Source organism: Neltuma alba, unplaced genomic scaffold (assembly GCF_004799145.2).
Source record: "Neltuma alba isolate B1F8T4 unplaced genomic scaffold, ASM479914v2 tig00010560_pilon, whole genome shotgun sequence".
NCBI lineage: Eukaryota > Viridiplantae > Streptophyta > Magnoliopsida > Fabales > Fabaceae > Neltuma > Neltuma alba.
The window spans coordinates 576,916-594,650 of record NW_021635427.1 but is presented as its reverse complement, the minus strand read 5'-3'; the positions used below and the strand labels follow the sequence as shown (position 1 = coordinate 594,650).

At 34.7% G+C, this 17,735-nt stretch overlaps 2 protein-coding genes across 2 annotated transcripts; both read right to left on the bottom strand.

Annotated features, from left to right (window-relative positions):
• Positions 1-653: 653 nt before the first annotated feature.
• LOC114757117 (pyruvate dehydrogenase E1 component subunit alpha, mitochondrial-like) lies at positions 654-7,670 on the bottom strand. Its single transcript, XM_028946107.1, has 8 exons — positions 6,815-7,670; positions 6,631-6,710; positions 5,505-5,582; positions 3,011-3,106; positions 2,843-2,914; positions 2,246-2,299; positions 2,071-2,136; positions 654-1,141 (listed from the first exon to the last, which is right to left on the bottom strand). The coding sequence occupies exons 1-8, from the start codon at positions 7,530-7,532 to the stop codon at positions 1,097-1,099; spliced, it is 1,209 nt and encodes a 402-aa protein (XP_028801940.1). The 5' UTR covers positions 7,533-7,670; the 3' UTR covers positions 654-1,096.
• A 5,079-nt stretch (positions 7,671-12,749) lies between these two features.
• On the bottom strand, positions 12,750-15,565 carry LOC114757050 (nucleolin). Its single transcript, XM_028946047.1, has 2 exons — positions 15,106-15,565; positions 12,750-13,334 (listed from the first exon to the last, which is right to left on the bottom strand). The coding sequence occupies exons 1-2, from the start codon at positions 15,436-15,438 to the stop codon at positions 13,113-13,115; spliced, it is 555 nt and encodes a 184-aa protein (XP_028801880.1). The 5' UTR covers positions 15,439-15,565; the 3' UTR covers positions 12,750-13,112.
• Positions 15,566-17,735: the final 2,170 nt, after the last annotated feature.

Here is a 17,735-nt window from a genome sequence, read left to right as displayed (position 1 = left end):
AGAAAAGAAATAAAATAAAATGTCTTCCTTAAAGGAAATTCCCTTATACGTGTTGAGAACTCTGAACTAGCCCATTGTCACAAGAGTTCACCTAGAGAACATGCTCAGAGATAACAGACTAGAAGCAAGTGATGATGTTCATAACCTTTTTCCAGATATCCTTTAGATGTCGGTGGCTAAAATGTCAAGAGAAGATTCAACACCACCTAGTCACCACATGGCATGACTCTTCTATATCCCTGATCCAATAGAGTTTCAAGCCATTTTAGTATATGTAGACCCATCAACTTGGCCGAGATGTACGGATTAAAACCAAGTTTTTAGCAAGGTCCTCAACCCCACTACCGTCACTGTAACCAATCCGGTCACCGCCAGAGGCTTCACCCCTGAACTAATATTTAGGGTTAGGGAGGTGTAGATTTAATGATGCTTTCATTTTAACTTCATTATAAAAAATAAATGCCTCGGACCAATCTTGCTTTTCCAAGACTGAACCATTTAGTGTAGAACCCATAGACAAAAGATAAGTAAACCAAGCGAATAAGAATTGTTAACCTGCTTATGCATCCGTGTATTGTTAGCTTAATCCCTTTTCTTTCTTTTTTTTTTTTGCGCAGCAAATTTAGTTTAAAAAAGAAAAAATCCCCTTCACGTAATCAAAGCTACAAGAGACACAATAATCATTAATTATCTGCGATTTGCAGGCTTGAAAACCTTGTAGATTATCAGTAACTCATAGTACATACCCAACAAAATGGTTCATCGAAACTTAATCCGGTGACGATCTATTAATTGTCATGGGAGTTGAGCTCATTAAGCTCCCTCAAATATGCATGTCTCCCCGATGCAGGAGAAGCATTATCAGTCATTGCAATGTTATGGCTATTAGCTCTTCCAAAGTAACATGGCAAAATTACATGGCCTCACCACACCCACAGAAGAATCAATTTCCTATACGAGTAGGGGAAACTCACATGAACGGCAGAGAGATCACCTTCTACCACAGAATCTTTTATTCTTTGTTTATTCAATTGGCCACGAACAATGCCGAGCAGGATGGAGATTTGCTGGATAAGGTGTCAGACTGTCAATTACATTACGGCAAACTAGCTCTAACTTCTTTCCTATCAACCCCAAATGCCTGAAATTCAGAACACCAATTGCAGAAATTAAATATAGCACACAGATAGGAGCCAGAAAATATTTTCCAACACTTAAATAATTAAAAATTAAAAAAAGGGATAAAGAAAAAGGAGAGGGACAGAAGGAAATGTTGGGGTTTGACATTAATATATGACAAAATACAATCACTCCCACGAGACAGGTACTGATTTTAGCTAAACCCAAGGCCGTATCGCACCCAGAAATTACTCACAATACAGTTGCAAGTGAAGCAGAAAAAGAACACACACACATAAGGCGTGATTCTGGTGTTCAAGAGGCCAGAACTCTCCTCACACCACACTTTAAAATATCGAACCTTTTCTCTCTATACGAGGGGTGAAGTTTGAAAACCAGAAAGTTACCTTCACCTACTACAACACTGCCCATACCCTAAGTCACATCTAATCCCTCACTATTCTGCAGCCTTTTTCCCTGTTTGATTATAAACCTTAGTATATTTCTCGAATAGCAGTATAGTATATTTCTCTTGAATAGCAGTGTTAGTCTTCCTCAAGACATTTTCCTTAGAAGATGCCTACCGTAGGTCTTAGCAAGAAATGTGACCCCATCTTAAAATGTAGCGGCTCTATCACCCACCATCTACAAAGAAATACTGATATTGCTTGAATAAGACTACAGCAGCAAGTCTAATTTTACGCACCCTTCAAAATTTCAATCTCATCTTTTCCCTTACCTTGATAATTCAACTGGCTAAGAACATAAAGTCCAACTATATCCAGTCTTTTCTGAATAAAAAAACTGGATACATTTTCTTTTCTCTATTCTTAAGCTAATCAACCATACATACTTCGAATATTTACAGTTCAGATATATGTCTATTTTGGCATCGCTAAGGCAATATGGCCTATTGACAAATATGTAATGCATAGAGATTAAATAAAATACCTCAACTCCATAACCTTTAACATATACGTTGGTAAAAAGTTCGGAAGGCTCAGGCATTGGACTCTCCTGGAAATCCGAAAAAACAACTATCAGACTTAAAATCATACAGAAAATAACTAATGTGTTTTTCAACGGATATGTAAGAGTAGAAACAATTAAAGATGTCGTTTTTCACCTTTGCTTGAGCAATAGCTTCATCAACTTGTTTTCTGACTTCTTTTTCAATGTCCTACAATAATAAAGTGCACTCAACGTCATTAGCTTCATCAACATAAAAAGATAGACTAGATACTCCTGTTCAAATAAGTAATTCTTAGAATCTACCAGGAAGAAAAATTGTTGAAGCTACAAAAGATTGGGAAGTCAACTATCAAATATCAACATATTAATATACAATACAAAATTAATAGGAAAGCGTATAATTTATAAGTTGTGAAGAGTCTGCGGTGTGCCTTGCCTTAGACTTCATGTGAAGCATGAGGCCTGAAATCTAGTTCATAAAATTGAGAGAACTCCTAAACAACTGCTAGGAAAAATAAAGACCTAAATTATCTACTACATAAAGATTATGGTCCAACATTCCAGATGCTCAATATCAAAATAAGGAATAGTTTTGCTCATGGATTATGTTAAAAAGAAAAAATTGCAAGGGTTTAATGACAACTATGAGACCAAAAAATGAATCATTTACACAAAAACAACTCTGATATGTTATTTCATGCAGGAAAGGATCAACTAATCAAGGACAAATACAAACTTAATATTAAATCACCTTTAGTTCCTTTTCACTAGCAATATCGTGTGATGTTAGCAGCTTTTTTACTCTCTCAACTGGATCACGCTCCTACAAACATATTAATAAAGAAAACAAAGAAATGAATAAAGTGAACTCCTCATAATAAAAATAAGAGCATGCCTGATTCAGGAATGTATAATAAACCTGTCTCACGCCAGAAATCTCATCACGCGTGCGGTATGTGCTACCAGGATCAGACATAGAGTGGCCATGGTACCTGTAGGTATCCATTTCAAGAATCTGAATAGAACAATCGAGATGAAGAAATTAATCAGAATCTGAATAAAGAAGCTTCAATAATATAATAAGAAGTGACAAATTACCAAATAATAGTCAATTTTATGCCTATTGATGAGAAGTGCATACACATCATCCAGCCCTGCTGGATGTCAAAGCAAAGGCTATCAAAATTTAACTAACTCAAAGTCATTGAAAATAAATATCTTTTTCTTCCGGTGACTAATGGGAAAAGAAGCCGCATACGCCCAAAATATGACATATGATCCACGGATGCATTCTCATATATTAGGGATTCTTCTAAATGAATGAGTTGCCAGAATTAGACCAATTACCCAAGGCCATACAGCATTGAATTACTTTTCAGCAAAATCTTTCAAAGGGAAAAGTAATATTGAAACAGAGGTGCAGAAGAATGCCCAACTTCTCAATGGCTTTTCGTGTGACGGTGTCTTCAGTTGACTCAAGAAACATGAACTACGTATCATCAGTCATTTCTTACTAGTATTATAGCTGTCAGTTGGGATCAATCAACAGAATTCTCAAGCAGACAGTAAAGTCCATACTTGGGTTAAGGTGCATTCAACATCATGAAGTATTTTCTCAGGTACATCCAATACCTTGAAATATTTTGTAATGCATTTAGCACCCCACGGTATTTCTTAGGTGCATTACATCCTGAAGCCTTTTTTTTTTTTTGTGTTGGTGCTAGATGCACCAAAAAATATTTTTGGCTGTTGGGCGCACTGAAAAAAATACTTTAGAGTGTCAGATGCACAAAAAAATATTTCAAAATGTTGGACGCATCAGAGAAAATATTTCAGAGTGCTGAGTGCACCTTAACCTGTCCATAATTTTTGGAGAGGTTTTTCCTTTTCCTATTTCCCCCCTTTTTTTGCAGTGGAGGTTAAATTGATCCAGAAAATGCGCCAGAACAACCTATTTACTTATAATGGAATATTTTACCTTCTAAAAATTTTCTAGGTAGTACAGTGACACAAAATACAAAAAGCCATTATTTCCCAGAACACGTCTTATGCTAATAGGCAAGTAATGTTCATCAAATAACAAACACCCAGGGCAGGCAAGAACACAAATCACACCACATCATCCCCAAGTCCGCTGGATGTGCAGTGCTTGCATATAGAAAACCAAGAAGAAGAATGAAAAGAATTGTTCCAGGTGTAAAAAGTTTACTAGAAGATAACTATCATCCAATTAGTAATTTGAGTATTTGAGTAATTATTAATTACTAATCTAGAAATGAAACACCCCTTCTTCTGTTGGCAGGGATAATAAAGTCAAATTGGAAACCCTCCTTGGGGTAGAAAAATCAATCCACTTCAATATTTCATTGTACATCCCTACTATTTAATCTCCATCAATATGCGCCCTTGCACTACTGGCATTCCAGTGGATACACTCCATAACACTTCACTCAACTTCCTCACCAGTCAAAACCCCTCGCAAGTAGTTGTTTCCAGAATGATCAATCACTAGCTGTTACAACCATGTAGAATTTGGAGTTGGTTAGTTCATACGCACAGGCGGTACATGAGGTTGAAGCAAGGAGTGAGAGAAAGGTTGTTCTATAAGATGAGGAAAAGTGTAAGGTAAAAGGGTGAGAAGAAAGCGTTGAAGATCCTCTCTCTGGAATTCTTCCTCTGCCTCTAGTATTTCCTTTTCTGATTCAGCAAGATTGTTCTTACCTCCTTTGATTACATTGCTTTAATCTATAATACATGCTTCTAAATGTGTTTGAAGCCTTTGTTTGTTTGCAATCAGATTCAATTTAACAGTGAGTCTTGTGCATTGATTACGTGCTTGTGTATGGGTGCTTTCATTGCATACTGAGGTTGATGCCTCCGCATTTATGGCCTTAGACATTGTGGTGAAGCAATTGGTTCATAGGACTGGATGAAGCAATGCCACAAATTCCCATCATTTGGATCATTTGGAAATGTCCATTGAAGCAGCATTTCAAGTTGGTGAGTATGGATGCACAACTGGCACGAGGTAGAAGGCAAGGCATCAAGGACATCTCGCATTTGCTATAAGAATTGGAAGATGTGGAAAGGCAAGAAGTGAGAGAAGGATATTCTATAGAGGGGAAAAAGGGAAAGGTGAAAAGGTGTACAGAAAGTGGTAAAAATCCTCTCTCTCAATGGAATTCTTCCTCTCTCTGTGGTCATTGCACTTGATCTAATAAAATTTGATAACTCCTCAAGCGAGATGAAGAACTGTCCCCAAAAAGGTGGGAAAACCAACTGGTTAAGATACCCTAAAAAGCACCTCATGCTACTTAACATGGAACTTAGGCATCTAATACTATCCTGGTCTCCACAAGTCAGCCAATTCAAAAGAAATTTTAAAGATATATAATAGCACATATATTACTCACCATGGGTCCATTCTTCAAAGCGTGCTCTTTGGCAAATTTACATGCCTGCTTCACAGCAAGAACATCCATGCCATCCACCTGTATAAAGCAAGAAAGCCTTAGAAGAATACGTTCAATCCAGACAACACATATACGCATAACCAGGCATGCATGCGCACACACAATTTCACTTGAATACGTATATGCAAATATTCCATATATGGATTGATATCCCACATGCTAAAACTAAGCTAACAAAACACATATTCACAAAACCAAATCAACTTAACAGTTCAGACCACATAAAGCCACCATAATCCTACGGGTTTAAACAAGAAGGTCTGGAAATGGTAACCTTCAAGAGAAAAGAACTCCACAAAAGTATTAACAAGAACAAAAATGAAGAACACCAGAGTACCAGCACCACCATTCAAGAACACAAGTGCACACCATTCAAAAGCTGGTCAATGCCAATTGAATAATTTTCTACTTTCAGAAGTTACCAGAGCAAACTTGGAAGATACTAATTTTCAAATAAGAAGCAAAACAAAAACAATATCACACAATACAATACCGCAGTTACCTATTTGTCCAATGTTTTCAGAATTAAGAGAAATTACAACGAGGACAGGCTTGACCAAATATAATGCACAATTGTGTGCTGGCATCAGCAGCATATGTTGCATTAAATTTTGGCAAATGAACATCTAAAAAATTTGACGCCTCCGTAACACAGCTGGAAATAAGCCGTCATCATTCTACAGCTATAAATAGAAGTGCATCTCTAAAAACAATTTTACCATTTTTAATATAAAAAATTGAGGAAAACACGATTTTACCATTCAGCAAATAATAATCAAGAATGATGATTTGAAAACATATTCACTGAACAGTGTAAACTCTTTTAATCCTCGATTAAAGGGTTTCTCTAACTTCAAAAGTTGTATGAAAGCACTTGCCAATCATTTATATTTTCTGTAATCAAGCACAACCTTGTTATCGATGGGGGCGATCAGAAAAACATGAACTTAATTAATGAATAACAAATATAAACAAAAAATTGTAGCATAAAGATCACAAGGACACAAGTATCCGGCAAAATTAACAATGTAGCAAAGTTAAAAATGATTCATAAGCTCATTCTAACCTTCAATCCAGGAACATAATCCCCACGCTTGTAGTAGGCCGGACTCTTAGCAGCCCTCCACTCTGCAGTTCCCATTCCATCTGATAACCAAATTCCGTCAGATCAAATTCAAGCCACAGATACACAAAAATAACTTGAATTCAGTGAAATGAACTGCCTTGCTTAAATCAATTAATCTACTTACAATGATTATTCTCGCACACCAATATTGCGGGTAGATCCCAGAGCGCCGCCATGTTAAGTGCCTCGAACAACTGTCCCTGGTTTGCAGCTCCGTCACCGTACAAAGCGAAGGTTACATTCTCATCCTTCGAGTATTTCTGAGCAAAAGCTAATCCACACCCGAGGGGTATCTGAGCTCCAACAATGCCGTGACCACCATAAAATCCATTCTCCTTCTTATAGAAATGCATAGACCCACCCTTGCCTTTTGAGCAACCAGCCTGACGACCCATGAGCTCCGCATAGACCTCCAGCATGGTTCCACCGCGACCCAGGAATATACAATGATCGCGATAAGCTGTAATTATGCAGTCCTTCTTCGTAATTCCAGCTTCCATACCTACAGCCACTGCTTCCTGGCCATCATACAAGTGACAGAACCCTCTGATCAGCTTGGCCTTGTAGAGAGAATCGGCAGCGATCTCCATCCGTCGCATCATCGCCATGTCGCGGAAAAACGACATGAGCTCCTTAGGACTGGTCTCGACGGCCCGTGAGGGAGGATCACACTTGTGGGCGGTGAACGGAAGGGAGGTCTCAATGGTGAGCGAGGTGGAGTCATCAGCGGAGGAAGAAAGCGAACGGCGGAGAGAAGAAGTGAACGATAAAGCGGCTGAGATGGGTTTCACGAGACTGGATCGAGAAGACGAAGAAGAAGAAGCTAAGCGTGAGAGAGCCATGTCAATCTGCTATAAACCCACACAGGGATTACGCAGACAAGTCGATTTCGAGAGAAAGCAACCGAATTGAAACCCACAAAGCGAAAGCCCAGGAGGGTTCTTCGTTTGACGAGAGATTACTTATTTATCAGGTTAGGTCTGAACAGAGAACGAAGGGTTAAGGAATCGAATCCAGAGACAGTAACATGAGCTAAAAAATGGGAACTTTTCCTCGTCATTAGCTCATAAAACAGATTAAAAAAAAAGAAAAAGAAGGCATTCGAAAGCAATTTCTCTGTCGTTTGTGAGGTTAGAAAGTGGATGAGAGCAAGCGAAACGGGTTTGCATTATTTTATTCGATTTTATTCAACGAGCATGTTCCTGTGATCAAATGGCAGCAGGCCAGCTCAATCCAGTCACCTCAGCAATGTCAGAAATATATGTCGGATAACTTGCCAATTCCCATGATTGGTACATCCGTATTACTCTGCTGTAATGTTGTAATTAAATTAAAAGAAAAATCAATGACATGATAAAGTTTGTAGGCTATTATTAGAATAATGTTATCTGAATATTAAAAAAAATGTTACCTGCCTTAATCAAAGTTTCAACTTTGCTATAGTTTTGTTTGGCCAAAAAAAAAAACTTTGCTATAGTTTACTTATCCTTGACTTGGAATAAAATCAAATTTTTGATCCATTGCTCACAAACTAAAATAAAATTAGGATTGTGATATGGTTTTACTTGTATAAAAAGGCGTTGGGTTTAGATACTACGAGTATTCACTTAGCATAATACCGCTTGAGTTCTTTGTTTTTTTTTTTGGGTAAACTACTCGGTTGAGTTTTTTTTTCCCCTAAAATATATGTATCTTCCTATTGGACACAATCATATTCAAGATACTGTCAGGTACTAAATGTGGACACCTCTCTTAACTAGGATTTGAATATTAATTCGTCACGTTGTGAGGAACTAATCCTTTTCGTTAGATCCAATCTCTGTCGGTACCGCTTGAGTTCTATAGAAATAATGTTTAGCCTTGACCATAAAAAAACAATCTGAACAAAAACTGGGTGTTTTTAGGCGGGCTACTTATCGAGCAATTGCCATTGAACATAGTATGCTACTCAGCCCACTTGATCTTGCCTAAAGAGTATATATAATTTTATTTTAAATACATATTTAACCATTATGGTCTTTTTATTGCTTTTTTTTTTTGTGTCATTGTCGCTGTGTTTTTAATGGATCATTGATTGAATGACTTTTGAATATATCTTTTTGATGTGTTTAGTTGGGATTGTTGAGGATTAGTGCCTATTTTATTGTTTTTTTGGTAAACAGTGTGACTGCATGAATCTTTGGTTTAAAATTGCATGCTCGACGTGTTTTTGTAGTTACTCTTAGATTTGATTCCTTGAATCTCTTGATGCTACACATTACTATTTTGACTTTGTAGGTACCAGAAACGAAGAAGGTAAAAAAGCTCAAGCTAGGAGCAACAGACTCAAAAGTGCAATTTGGGGCTTCTGTACAGTTTGCCGCCGCAAATGTACACATTTGCTATCCCAAATGCACAACATTCCCTTCCTTTCTTTTTATAAGCAATAATTTACATTTTTTTTATTATCTTTAAATATAAGTAATATTTATATGTTATCTTAAATTTTTGTTACAAATTTCTTATTTTTCTTGGAGTATCAGCATGTACAGTTCAGGTTTAAGAGCTAAAAATGAATCAACCCACACACAACTTGATCTGAAAATTTCTCATAATATAAGATATTTGAAATATTAGCCTTCAGGATTGTATTATTTATAGCATTCAAATAGCCAAATTTCAACGGGAGAATAAAAGAATTGTAGAGAAGAGTGAAAAATTGGAGAGAAGAGATCAGTGATTGTGAGAATATTTCCCATTCACTTCCAAGGTCTCAAGTACATAATACAAGCCATATATTTGTAAATACAGTTTCACAACTCAAAAGTCTCATAATATTAAATGTAAAATAGTGGAACATTAAGAAGATATAAATTTCATGAAATTGAGTGGGAGCTGAGTTTATAAGATTAATGAAATAGTAGAGCAATAGTGGGAGTTACTTGGAAAAGATGAAAAAAAAAAAAAGGAGATGTACAACTACACACTCTTTAATATTCATGACAAGGTAGTCCTCCGATCTTTAATATAGGACCCAATTTTTGAGTTGGTTTTAGTCCTAAATATAAGACTCATTTCTCATATTTATCAATTTTATCTAAATTACCCCTATAAATACTCTTTCAACCACAATCAAGTAGAAGAGGAAGATGAGGTATTAAGAAAGATGATTATGGTGTTTTAGGAAAAATATATCACTTTTCTTATAATTAACTAACTTATCTAACTTTCTTAATCTAATCAAATTAGTTAAATGGGTCTTATATTAAGGATTGGAGAAGTATTATATTATTTTTCAGGTCTTTAATATAAAGCTTAATTAACTAATTTGTGTAAATTAATGTTAGTTAAATTAGTTAATATGATATGTTTTTTCTAAAATACCATAAATATCTTTTTCAATTCCTTTCTTCCACTTCTACTTAATTATTATTGAGAAAATATCACTAGGATTAATTTAGAAAAAAATTGAAAAATATGTAAAACAAGTCTTGTATACAAAATTAATATCAACTTCCTAATTAAGTTCTATATTAAAAATCAAAAAAGTATTATTTATACCATGCCTTTAGAGAGGATAAGCAATGCGCTCAACGACTAACTTATTAAGTGCCTGTTTGGCAGGGCGTTTGTGGAGCTTAAAAGTAGCTTATTGGTACCATAAGCTCGATCTGTAATTTTGACCTGTTTGGCATGGCTTATGGTTCATCGCACATATGGCTGAAAAGTAAGATTGAGTCGCACGATTGGAGAAGCTGCTGTGAGTAGCTTATTTCTGATTTTTCATCGTGCTTGTAGGAGTCTCCTTCATTTTATTCTCTCTCTTTCTCTTATATCTGAAAGCATCTCATTTATCCTCCCATCGACAAAAGGCAGAGCATCGCAGCCGTGAGCTCCATCACGTCGTCACCGTGAACGCGTCTACTGCTGTGTCATCGTGCTTTCTCAACTCTTTTTATCAGAAGCAACAACGTTAGAAAACGAAGGGTCGGAGGTAGTGATACTAGTGGGCTATAGAGCTTTCATTTAGAAAAGGCGTGGGAGCTTTCGTTCATTAGGAAGGAGAAGGAGAAGGGGGGAGAGAGAGAAATAGAGCCGGAAAAACGGGCCGAGCCCATCGGGCCGGCCCATTTAGATCCTGAAATTATGAGGGTCGGGCTTGATATTTTTCTCTTAAAATGAGAAATAAGTCCTGGAGGGCTAGCCCTGGAGGGCCGAGGGCTTAAAAGGGCCGGCCCGCGGCCTTTTAAGCCCTTTTATAATTTTTTTTATTTTTTAAATTTTTTTATATAATATTAATGTTATTAATTTTTTACATTGTTAATAATATTTCAAATATTTAGTTATTATTATCATTTTAAAATTAAATTTAGTTTTAGACAATAATTTATCCAATTAAATTTTTAAAAAATGGGTTAATTTGGACTTTAATAATGATTTGATTTATATTATATGCGTTGATATTTTTAAACTATATATATATTTGATAATAGAATATTTTTATACTTATATAACTTGTGATTCTATAATTTGAATTAGAAATTCATGAGTTTCAACAATAATGTTTCTTATATTAAAGTAAAATAATAGTTAGATTGTAAAATTTAAAAATAAAATTCTTATAAAGAAGAAAAACTTGATATTTTTGTTACGAAAGAAAAGCATACTTATGAAAAAAAGTAATTAATTATAGTGATGATGAAGTTTCAAAAGATTAATGATAGTGTTTATTTATTGCACAATTGTATTATAGATAAAACTTTTAGATGTTGTTATCTTGTTAATGAATGTTTTAGATGTTCTTAGATGTTGATGAATATATGATGATATTTTATATTTGTGACTTAATTTTATTCATATTTGTGTCTTTTATTAATAATTTCATTGGTTTGTTTTTATATTTTTATAAAAAAATATGATAAATATAAAAAATAGTATTTTTTCTTAAACGGGCCAAAAGCCCGCGGGTCGGCCCTCACCCTGTAGCTTAAAGGCCAGGCCTAGCAAATTGGGGTATTGTTAAAATTTCAGCCCTGGAGGGCCGGCCCTTTTAAGCCCGCCGGCCCTGAAGGGCTGGCCCTGATTCCCAACTCTAGAGAGAAAGAGGGGTGGGTTGGCGTTTTTTTTGTGGGGTGGGGAGCATAAAAAATAAATTTACATAAAAAGCAAATTTATCTTTTATAATAATTATAAACATTCTAGTTTTGAAATAATTTAAATTTATTATATCAACTTATTTTTTTATTATGTTTCACTTCATATTTAAAATATTTCTTATGATTTCTGTAAAGTTTTTATTTTTAATTCACTCATTAAATTTTACTTCTTCATTATATTATCTTAATTCATCTTTTTTCATCTTTCACTTTATATTTAAAATATCTTATATAATTTCTCTAAAATTTTAAAATTTATTCGTTCATTAAATTTGATTTCTTTATATTAAATTATTTTAATTTCATTGTATTATGTGAAATTATTTTTTTATCATGTTTCATTATTTATTAAAACTCATACTTATTTTGGTCATTTTACAACCAAACTTACTTTTACTCAACTATAATCCAAACAATTTTTTATCAATCTCACTTTTACAAACTAGCTTTTCTGAATTCCAATCCAAACACAATTCAGCTTATCCAATTTAACTTTTACTTAATTTCACTTCTCCATAAGCTACTTTTTCAATAAGTTACTTTTTCAATCGCTGATCCAAACGGACCCTAAGTTTATAACATTGATGTCCCTTTAAATCCCAAAAATCAGTAAGGTTAGAAGTCAGATTTTAAAACTTCTAAAAATTAATTTTCTTCAAATAGGCTTTTTTTCAATGAAAATAATTTTTAATATGTTTTTATAATATTTTTAATTTTAAATTATCAATATTATTTTACAATTTTATATTTACACATATTTATATTTTTATTCATTGTATACATCTAATTTAAGTGTTTTTTGTACAAATTTTTTCAATAATACATTAATTATTTTTATTTCTATAATTTTAAACCTAATATTTCTTTTAAAGTTATCAAATCATTTACATACATACATACTCGATCTAAGATTTAGAATCATGGTAAGATCAACAATAGAAAATAAAACCATGCAGGATCTACCAACATTTCCAGAACATCCGAAATTGAAGTGCACAAGAAACCCTTAATAAAAGCCCACAAAGGAACCCATAGACAAATTAAGTTCTAGGCTCCAACAAATTTGGACCAACCTTTTAAAAGTGGCTTCCCATAAACTACCCTTGACAAGTGTACCCATCAGATGAAACAAGCTACCCTAGCAATGCGCTAAACCATAATAGTACAAAGGAGTGAAAACCAATTCCCCCATTCTATCCTTTCTTTGAAGAAGTGGTAAAAACAAGAGTGAGAAATCGACCTATCTGTGATCTGTTGAAGTCCCACAAAATAAGAACGGACCCCACTCTATCGCTTAGAGGGTCTCTCATCATCTTCTCCACCATCATCCTCATCTGAGTCATCTTTATCTGACCTCTTTCTTTTTGATGGAGCTTCAGCTTTCTCATCTTCATCATCTTCAGCTTCATCTTCATCCTCACCATTCTCTACTGGTTCAAAATCACTAGATGCTTCCTCTTCCTCAGCAGTAGCTACCGGACGAATGAGGTACTCTGTTCCCAAATCCTCCTACAAGTTTTATGCATGAGACTAGTTAACCTTAAATGAAGCAAGACAGTGACGGCTAACAATACAACATTGAAGCAGCAAAACAAATGTAGACAAACTAAATTTATGGCACACTTCATCACCAGGGGCAAGTAAATTAGAGATAATATAATGAGGAATTGTAAGACTCAGATTTCATGATATTTAATAATACTCCATCAAAAATTGTAAATGTAATGAGTAAAAATTCATCAACTATTAGCATCATATGCATCAGTTTCAAGTAAACATGTTTACTTATCAGATAAAATAAGAAAATGAGAAAATCTTTCACCAAAAAAATGAAATAAGAAAATAAGAATGAATTGGGCAGCCAATCAAATCAACTTACTGATTGGGGATCTATAAAAATAAAAACAATGACTCACATGGATAGAGAATTTACTCGTCATGAATATTGTCGTTAATTAAGAAGTACGGGTCAAAGGTTGAAAAGGAACAGTGTCAGACAAAGTGATAAACTCTCTCTATCCCCCCAACACCAAAATTCAAGAACTCCATGATGAGGGAATAGAGTCACAGCATAGACATTTTAAGTCCCTCCCATTATATGAGAAAATTTAATCCATAATGTAACGTAAATAAGTGAAACACCAGTCACTACACAAAATGATTTAGTTAACAGCTACATGTTACATATCGCTCATACAGGTTCAACCCATCTGTGCATCAAATCCAGTCAAGCTGCCAGGTTGGATTGGTGACGTGGCATTCAGATTTAGATTATCCAAATATCTAATGCATTAAGATTCCTTACCAGAGATATTCTACGATGGTTTTGTCGACGTAAATCATATGAATCATACTAGAGCCTGCAAGGAATGCCTAATTACGAACCATCCATTCACTAAACCATCTGAACAGTGAATTTGACAAAAAACACACGGATCCGTTCTCAGGCTTCATGAAATATTTAAGCTTCTAGTAGGCACTGAAGCGAGGGTAGGTTGTCAAATATTAAGCGCTTAACATCACACAAAAATTATGTAACTATGGGAATTGGGGAGCTTTTTCTTTACCCATCTAAAAGCGTTGAAAGGTTTTCCTAGACTAACTAGAGATTTGATGAGACATTATATTCAGTTAAGTGGAAAGTAACCATGACTCTACAGGGCCAACACCATTACATAACTGAATTGACGGACGGATTTTGTTATCAACTTTTGATGAATCTGGATATTGAGGACAAAACAATACCACTGCCACCTAAACCAGAAGTGCACTATAGACATCATAACATTTTCATAGATTAAATCAAGTTTCTTTAACTTCATTTGGTCGACAACTAAAGCCAGATTCTCTTTTTGGTCTGTCGTGCAAAAGTGATCTCATATTCTGAGAGAACTATGAAACATGAAATCAAGGACATATTAAGTGAACAATGAGGATTTAAGGAAACACATGTGATTTATAAACTAAGAACAATGCGTCAATCAAGAATTGAATAATGGTATCAAAGTTAGAAGATTCAGATTAACTACGCTATATATAAACTCTCTCCCGAATTACCCATATAATGCCATTGTAATCGAACTGATTGAGGATAAGGACACGGCAGACTTCCCACCCATCCCGAAGGGGAAAAATGCAGTGCAAAAGGAAAAAGGAAAAAATGTACAAATTAGGCAAAAAATCAGGAAGTAGCTTCAATTCCAGATTTAGAAAAGCCCCCGAATTGTTAACTATTTCCTAAAAAAAATTATGCACTGATAATGAAGCAAAATCCAGTTACCTCTTCGTCTCCCTCCTCCTCGTCATCGTCGTCGTTGTCATCGTCGGAATCGTCGGCATCACCGCCGCGCTCGCCAGTGGCTTCTTCCTCATCGTCTTCTTCATCATCTTCGCCATCAGGAGCCTCATCGTCGTCATCCTCAGCCTCATCCTCATCATCGTCATCCTCCTCCTCCTCCTCTTCATCATCATCATCATCATCATCATCTTCGTCGTCCTCGTCATCATCCTCATCTTCCTCTTCATCCAAGACGTCATAGTCCTCATTCTGTCGATTCAACACCACTTCATCATTTTCCTCCACATGCTCCTTCAATTCCAAAGTGGACTCCATCTTCAGAATCCCCACTCAGAAAAATGCTTTTCTCAAGACAATTCTTCAATTTTCTGAAAAAGCAAAATTTATGAAGAAAATCGAGCGCATTGGAATAGTAGAGAAGACCAGGAAGATCCCACCCTCTCCCGGGGTTTCCCTCTGGAGCTCTGCAACACTGATCTCAGCCGTTGAAAATACGAATTCACGCGGATCAATGACGTGTCTATATATCGGACGGTCCTCGCGGAAGTATTTGTATTTCACAGTAGATAGTGTCACCCGCCCTTGCGGCGCTCGCCATGCTGAGCTCACAGTCACACTCACTCCGTCACTCTTCCAGTCCAAATTTTTTTCTTTTTAAACATTATTTCGGGGAAAATTCGTTAAAAATTTCCCATGACAAGTTAATTGAAAAATAAGACCTGTAATAAATATAATATCGTGGGCTCCTCAAACATCAATAAGTGTACGAAAAAGAGACTATATTGCCCAAGCAAATGTTAATTATATATGACGGATTCCTATTTGTATGAGTTTTTATTGCATGTTAACGCATAATATGAATACTAATTATATATGATACATTTTAACTTGCATATATAAGATGCTTACTTGTATATGGATTCTTATGTTCTTGCAAGTGGGGTCTACAATATGCAAGTATCTTTCATAATATGCAAATCATCTCCCTAATATGTAAATACTTTCCCATAACATGCAAATCACCTTTCATAGTGCTAATTTGTATACAAGAATTTTTTTGGTGAAATTTTAGATAAGAGTTTATTTGTGAGTAGTTTAGAGGAATTCGTTCATGTAAATAGTAATATGTATATATGCAATTAGGATTGTGATATGCAATAAGGTTTTATATGCAACTAGGCATTGATAATATGCAATTAAAACAAGTCATATGCAACTTTGGATTGGCAATATGTAATTAGTATCCGTGATGTGCAATAATATCTCATATGCACCTAAGCATAGGTAATATGCAATTAAAATTAGTCATATGTAACTTTGGGTTGATAATATGTAATTAGCATCCGTGATATGCAATAAAGTCTTATATGTAACTAAGCATCCACATATGGAATTAGAATTACCAATATGAAACTTTAGACCAATGATATGCAAAAATTAAGATCTGTGATATGTAATAAAATCTCATATACAACTAGATATTTATAATATGCAATTAGAATTAGCAATATGCAAGTTTAGATAAATAATATGCAATTAGGATCCGTAATATATAATAAAATCCATACCTAATTGGGCATCCTCAATATACAATTAGAATCAGTCATATGGAATTTTGAATCAATAGTATGCAATCAGTGCAATTTGGTCTTTCTCTCACTACAATTAATTATATTTAAGGACCTAAATGTTTCATGCACCATTACCCAATTAATTTTTCAAACAGAGATTTATCTCCAATTTTCTCATTATTTTATTATCATTGTTATTGTAGTTTAGAATTTATTATTTTCTATAGTAATTATTTTAATATTAAAATTATAATTATATGCTTTAATACAATTTGATCAAATTTTGATTTTGATTCTTGTAATTTTAAATTGTTTCTATAGTGTTATAAACAATAGGTTTGTTGTAAGTGTATGTATAATTGTATATGGACCAAAACTCATTAAAAGTATTAGGATAGAATGAGATCTCATAGATAGAATAAAATTTCAATTTATTTCATCTATTCAAACGTCAGTTGCCTTAGGATATCAGGGTTGAGTTTGTTAGTCCGCATTACAGATTACGCAAGCCACTTCACTACATGTTGGTAAGAAAAAGTCGTGCATATCCAATGTAACCCCATGGAATTGCGAATAAATCTATTTAGTTTGTATATATATCCTTAAATCCACCCCAAATTATTTCTTCCTAGCTTCAAATTTGAATCCTTACTTTCAATAGGGGACTTCATTCTGAGAACACAGAGAGAGAGAGGATGAACTTCTACTGTTCGGAGAAAAGTGGATAGAAAGAAAGGCAAGGTTGTCTTCAACTGAATTAGGGTTCTTTTAGTGGGCATCAACCCTTTTGCTTTGGAAAATGTCAGCTCCCCGTCTAATGAGTTTTTGCATGGAGTGAATATTTGGATTAGAAGGATTAAAAGGAGGAAAACTTCTTCCAACATCATCATTCTTAGGTATTATGTTGAGTTGATTCAAAACCTTGTCTAGATCAAAAATATGTCTTTCTCATCTATGAAGTTATACCTCCTATCTATAGCTCTTCAAGGAATTTGCTAAGAGATTTTGATAGGTTTCAGAAAGATTTCTTGTCATAAAAAA

Bases quoted from the DNA above. Each gene is read 5' to 3' on its own strand.
- LOC114757117 (XM_028946107.1), bottom strand. From the start codon at position 7,532: ATGGCTCTCTCACGCTTAGCTTCTTCTTCTTCGTCTTCTCGATCCAGT. The intron at 3,107-5,504 runs GTGAGTAATATA...TGTTCTATTCAG, and splicing joins CTTTGAAGAATGGACCCATG to ATTCTTGAAATGGATACCTA. The intron at 2,915-3,010 runs GTTTATTATACA...ATATGTTTGTAG, and splicing joins AGATTTCTGGCGTGAGACAG to GAGCGTGATCCAGTTGAGAG.
- LOC114757050 (XM_028946047.1), bottom strand. From the start codon at position 15,438: ATGGAGTCCACTTTGGAATTGAAGGAGCATGTGGAGGAAAATGATGAA. The intron at 13,335-15,105 runs GTAACTGGATTT...TAAAACTTGTAG, and splicing joins AGGAGGAGGGAGACGAAGAG to GAGGATTTGGGAACAGAGTA.